This window comes from Peromyscus leucopus, chromosome 1 (genome assembly GCF_004664715.2).
Source record: "Peromyscus leucopus breed LL Stock chromosome 1, UCI_PerLeu_2.1, whole genome shotgun sequence".
NCBI lineage: Eukaryota > Metazoa > Chordata > Mammalia > Rodentia > Cricetidae > Peromyscus > Peromyscus leucopus.
Window position 1 is genome coordinate 33,724,481 of NC_051063.1, and position 6,591 is coordinate 33,731,071.

Below are 6,591 nucleotides of genomic sequence, written 5' to 3' on the forward strand. Positions count from 1 at the left end.
ATACACAAACACATACACACTCGTTTTCTATTCCAAATACTGGAAGTCAGGTTTAAAGGTGGGTCTCATGAACTGGGATACAGTGATACATGCTTAGAATCTCTGCACTCAGGAGGGTCAGGAGTCCAAGGCCAGCCTTGGCTATAGAGTGAGTTTGGGGGTAGCCTAAGCAGCATAATACCTTATTTGTTTGTTTAAAAAGGCTAAGCTAATGGAATTCAGAGACATATTTAGGGAAGATTCTGCAGAGAAGCTACAAAGCTGAAAAGTATTTGAGCTGTCTAGGTACCTTGAGTAGACTCTGCTCAGTCTGGGCCAGAGCAGATGGTGGCGACTGAGAGCTGATGGGTTAACTGTGATCAAGAGAAAACAGGTGCAAAAAAAAAAAGACAGAAGCAAACGGTCCTGGTACATCCTTAAAGCAAACACCCACATTAAAGGACGGGAAAGTGGCGTGAAAACGGCCTTGATGGAGTAATCACACCCCCAGACACATGCACGACCCCCAGCTCTGGTTTCTGAACACATGGAAAGATTTATTCTGCAAACTGAGCTGCGAGTTATTAACACATCCTCATGCAAGCAGCTCTGAAGCTCCCTTCTTACCCATAAAGCACACATAGCATCAGTACGCATGCATCACCACCCTGCAGGTCTGCTGTCAGCAGGATGGAAACATGGCCTTGTAAACCATCAGGGGACCTCTTTTGTAAAATCCAGCAGTAGCTGCACCAGTTAAGGAAGGCTTTGTGTATTAGGTATCTGTAACGTACCTGAAACACAGGAAGATAACATATGTGTGTGTGGGGGGGGGGTTCTCTTCAACCACCTCCTCAAATGGCAGGAGGTAATGGCAGCCCCCAAACTAGCCATGTCAAAGATGGAAACTTCCCTAGCTCCCCAGTTAGGTGAAATGTCAACAATGACCACCCACAGAGCCAGTCAGCCTCAGCCCACCAGTAGGCTGGAAACCAAGCATACATTGCAGATTCAAAAGCGTGCCTCTTAATGAAAGTCAGGAAGTCCCTGCCAGTGACAGGTGGGAACAGGCCACGTGAAGCATGGTAGCATATATAGTACCAAGATCACCCCTGTTCATTTACCAGGGAAGGAAGTACCACATGCTGTTTCCAGCTGACTGCTAATTATCATCTTTGCTCTAATCCTGAATTGTAGATCATTTTACTTTCAGCCAAACTTCCCATCACTCTAAATTTTCCAGCAGTCCCTTACACCTGAAATGGCTCCATAGAAACTTTCTGTTAAAATATACAAAATAATATCAATGAGGCCATCCCAAACCAGATCACCACAGGATAGGAAACAAAACCCCAATTCTACAGTACCACTTGCCTGGGGTCTAGCTTGGGAATTTTTTTTCTTTGGGGTTTCTACACCACTGGCTCAGGCTCCTCCTAGCTTTAGCTTCCATGTTTAGTGTAGCCCATTTTAATTTCTGTCTCTTGGTGACATCCACTGGGTCCCCAGCAATTTTGTGTATTTGTGTTATCAAAGCTATAAATTTCAATTACTTTGGTTTATTTGCTTGAGGATTGGCCATGTGGCCAGAGAAGAAAAATTTGTTTAAACTGCCATCAAGAACCTTGCAGCCACAAGAAAAATAAATCAAGAGAGAGAGAGAGAAACTAGATAAAGGAGGATCATTTACCATGTTGGTTGAGAACCCCAACCCTAGACAATTAGAGCAGGCAAAGAGATTTTAACCAGCCAGTGTTCACTTCCAATGGACAGAAGCCTCTGTTAAATTGTTTTATAAACTTCTAAGGTGATAGCAAATGAAGAAGTGGATGGAAGAATAAAAGGCGAAAATCAAATTTTCCTCCTTTCCCCCCACAGCACAGGCATGTGAGCAGTCAGTGTGTGCCATATGCACAGTCATTTACTGTGACTAAAGGGAGTAATGTTCCACGTTTCATAATACTGATCTCTTAGGCAATTTGAGAAAAACTAAGAACTAGACAGCTATCCATGTTATCCAGAAACACTTCAGGGGGAGGGAAGCTTTCCAGTAAAATTTCATTTAAAAACAATACCTTGAAGAGGCTTTCTGGAGGGGTGGAGGGGGGCTTCAGGGTGCTAACACAGAGCCTTTTCTCTCTTTTCCTGCTTGGGCGGACTTAATCCTCGCAGATGTTTTTCCTGCCAAATACTTGTCTTACATGTAGTCTAAGACGGTGTTTAAAATTTTCAAAATTCCTTCTACAAGTGTATTCCTGTTTCCCCTGGAAAATGGGCTCCAACCGATGTTAAAAAGTGACCCAGGTGTCAGAAAGGCCATCCTCTTCCAGAAAAGGACCCAATATATCTGAAGAAATGTCCCTTTTTAATAAATTCTTAATTTCTCCCCCTAATTGTAGGCAGAATTATCAACATGCCCACCAAAGTGGATGGCTACCACATAAGATTAGAATTTGCCTGCATATCATGTATCCTTAACTGTTACATAGAGATCCCTTGGAATGGAGGCTGTCTGTTAAGTTATCTGCTATTGGAGAGGCCACTTGTAAGATTTTCTGTTCCAAGGACTTAGCCTCGGAACACAGAGAACGGCAGACTAGTGCTAAGCAAACACTAAAGTGTAACTCAAGGCTGGACCCTGTCTTCATCAAGCAACGCTCCCATGCTGGCAATCAAACACTACGCCAATTGTTTGGGGTTTTTGTTTTGTTTTGTTTTTTACTTGTGAAAGTGATCTGGAAAGGAGAAAGCAATTCATCCATACTCATTAATAAGAAAATCTTGCAGCAAGTAAATAATTTAGGAAAATCATCTTTGTGATTTACTACATAAAGGTATGTGTTTGGTATGTTTCCTCACACTCAGAGGTATCTCTTGTAATCCCATCTGTCCAATGACATTCACACGTTATACAATTGTAACTCTATCCTTACTCTGATAGAAGTTTAGAAACTTATCATCTAAAATTTAAATGCCCATTGCCCATCAATGTTTATAATGTCTTATAAATCAAAGATTATAGTCAATTTTAAAGCATACAATTAAAATAAAATAATTTTGGAAGTAAGATGGCATCAACCACCGTTTTCTTCCGCTGACATGAAAAACAAATCCATGCCTTTTTTTTTTTTAATCTTCAAATTATTTTGATTTCCTAAACTCATCCCAAATCTTTTCTTAAGGTATTTTTATATTTCTTGTTTTCCGAAGGGTTTAGATAGTACCTTCTGTAATACAGCGACAGCTCCACATTGACCAACTTGCAGACTTAAACAAAAACGTCCCCAGATCCGAGTCATACGATTGTACCCGCCTGATGAGCTTGTAAGGCTTCTCATGTCAGGACAGACAGGATCAGCAGCGGTATGGTTGCTGCTCAACTCAAGAACACAACAATAAGAGAACCAAGTACACCTGGTTGGAACAGAAGGCCTCCACGGATGCGCTGCGACCCGCAACCTTCCCAAGCCGCGAGCCGGACTCCAGAAAAACAAACAACCACCGAGCCCCGTTATTTATCATCGCATCTCAAGTGTTTCATTAGTTAAGTGCAGCTCTAAGACCCAGTGTAAACCATGAGAACAAAACCTGTTTTCATCTTCTCCGTGGTTTTACCAAAGTCGTTGACCTTTTCCAAAATGAAAACCATTGCTAATCAGGCAACGCAGACCTTAAAAGGTGAAAGAACCCTGTAATCCTTAAAAGCTAAGCCACCTTAAGATTGATGTCTCCCTTATTCTGAAAAAGAGTGAAACTTAGGGAAGACTTAATGACCTCACTGAACTAACTACAAAAACTAAAAGAGTCACTCAGAATATTTAATATGGGCTTCAATTTAAAAAAAAAAAATTTGTATCCGCAGCTTTAGTTCACAAATGCCTCCAAGTCTGGGGGCAGACAACTAATTTTCATCCAAAGGCAAGCAACCCGCTACCTCTTCTCAAAGATGGCTGATCCAAACTGCACCTCACCACAACATAAAAATGGTTGCTGAGATTAAATTATGCAAACGTAGTTTCAAAATAGCCCGCTCAGGTTTCAGCGCATTACAGAGGGGCCTGCAAAGCGCTTGCGTGTTCCGCTGGGTTCCAGCGGAATTTCTGTGGGCACGGAGGGAGATGCAAACCCCAAATCACCCTTATAAAGAAAAGCTCTGAAATATTAGAGCATGAACATCAAATCCCACGGGCACATCCACCGCCTTGGACCTTGTCCCTGAACACGGATCGGTCACCAGTCCATGGGCCCTGCTGCAGGGCTCCATCCTGGCCTGTAAGAGAAGGGGCCATCTTTGAAAGGCTCCCTCTTGTCTTTCAAAAATAGCATATTCCGGAGATGGAATTTTCCAAATGGGGGATAAATGTATAATTTACATTATTAATTACATGAAGAAACTAAAGTATGTCTTAAATTATCCATTTCTACAAGTGGGCTTTTTTTTCCTACCTGGCAATACTTCAAACAGTTTTTTTTTTTTTTCTGGGAATAAAAAGTTCTGAGTTTTTAATCTACTTAAAAGTGGGGGGAAACACAGGCTGATTACTAAAAACAAAGTAGTTTTGATAAATTTAACATGCAGGATGATTTCAGTACACAAGTCACTGGTTCACAGAGAAAGTTAGTTGTTTAAAATTCATAACGGATCAACTTGGAGGTTTTAGTAAGTAAACTTTAGATTTAAGCAGTTTTTATCTGCTGATTTATATTTATGTCGAAACTTCAATTAAGTTACAGAAACTGTCAATCCTCGTTAGGATTTGCTGAAACGCTTTGCAAAACAAGGGGAAAGAACATTAGGAAATATTTTCACTTTTAAAAAGTTGCAAATCGCAAGGAGCTGAAAGTTATGTAAACTATCAAAGTTGAAGGCCCAAAGCTTTACAAGTAGAACAGGACTTTATGATTTGACCAGCCAACAGATAGGGAACCATTTTGTCCTGAAATGTGACTCCAACGTTATTGATGGCAAACTCGAATTTTCACTCTTTCTATTACATAACTCGGTTTTTTAAACCATTCGTATTTGACTATTCGTTTCCGTTTACATTTCCACTTATTTTTCTTAGTGCGTTACAATGAATTCCCAACATCAGCACAACCAACCTAAAAAACTTCAGCTCCCCATGTAGGTTTTTCTGAATTTACATGCATTTAGTGCTGGTTAGTTTTGTGGAAGCACTCATTCCCCGAGCGTTTTTCAGGACTTTGTCACAGGCTAAACAAACCTGAAAAGAGCCTCCAAATAATCCAACATTCTAGGCCTCAAACTGACAAGGCTTTTAAGGAATGGGGGAAACGAAAGGCCAGCGTCTTACTTTTACACTCTCCAGACAGGCTAAAGGACTTTCTGGGACGCCCTCACCACCCCAGCCTATGGATAGACGATGAAAATTCTCAACCTGAACCGCAAGGCAAGGTTCACCCGTAACTAGTGGGAATCTTATTCTGCGGCTGAGAACTCTTTGCAAGGGCCATGTTGTAAACTGTTTGCAGTTAGGTAAAGCCAAGCGCGTTGTTTACAGGCTTCATCTCCCTTTGCCCCAAAGTCTCTAGTTGACTCCACTAAAGGTGCTTTTGTCCTCAGTGGCGATATCTCACACACTCTCACTAGGAGCGCGAGCACACGCTTGACTTGCCATACATTCCAGTGGTCTCTAAGGACCAGAAGGATGAAAAATAGTCTCTGGGACATTTCACCCAACTTTGAGCTTATTTAGTTAAAAAGATCCAGTAACATCCCAGAAGAGAACAGAGAGTCTACGGAAAAACAAAAATTATTTCCTCCCGAATAACTTTACTGTCTTCTACCCAACCTCACCAACAAGCCAGAATGACACCGACCCTGCCCCGAGGGCCAACAACACTTCAAACACGGAGGGGCCGACCAAGTTTAGCAGGGTATGAAAAGGAAGCCACAAAAGGGGGCCCCTGGGGTGTGTTCCAGGCGTACCCCAGGCCCCGCTCCCTTCTCCCTCTTACTTTTGGATGATCTGGGGCAGGCTGGCTTGAGGCTGCGGCGGTGGCAGTGGCGGCAGAGGCTGCATCCCTCGCTGGCCCTGGGGCGCGGGGGCCCCCTGAACGCCAGGCACGACGCAGGCATCTCTGTCCGGTTGCTCCGGACCGCTGGGATCCGCGTCCTGGCTCATGGCTGCTGCCAGAACCATGCGCCGCTACACCGGCCCGGGCTCACAGCGAAAGAGCGCGCGGGAGGGGCGGTCCCGGAACACAGGCGCTCACTGGCCGGGGTCCTTGTGCCCAGTCCCCTTGTCCTTCTCGGTGGCGCGGGGAGGAGACGCGAGGGACGGGGAGGAGACAGTCCCCGCGGCGCCGCCTCCTCCTCCTCCCGCCGCTCCCGCTGGTGCGGCTACCGAGGGGGGCGGAGGACAGGGACAGGGACAGGGGCCGTCTCCCGGGCCCACGGGAGCCGAGGGGAGCCCAGGAGCTGCTGCGCGCAGGGTGATCGGGACAGCTGCGCCTGCCCACCCGAGGCGCAGTGAGCTGGGACGCAGAGCAGCGGGCGCCGCCAGCCACCACGAGCCCTTCGGGGTGGCCAGCCAGGCGCTCCGCAGCGCGACACCCGCGTGAGAGGGCGACACACACGCCCGCCAGCTA

At 44.9% G+C, this 6,591-nt stretch overlaps 1 protein-coding gene across 1 annotated transcript in view; it reads right to left on the reverse strand.

Annotated features, from left to right (window-relative positions):
* Positions 1 to 6,229, reverse strand: part of Rbm20 (RNA binding motif protein 20) — a 205,746-nt gene extending 199,517 nt beyond the window's left edge. Inside the window, 1 exon segment of the mRNA XM_028875066.2 lies at positions 5,959 to 6,229. Within this exon segment, the coding sequence (XP_028730899.2) occupies positions 5,959 to 6,143 (185 nt within the window). The 5' untranslated portion in view covers positions 6,144 to 6,229.
* Positions 6,230 to 6,591: the final 362 nt, after the last annotated feature.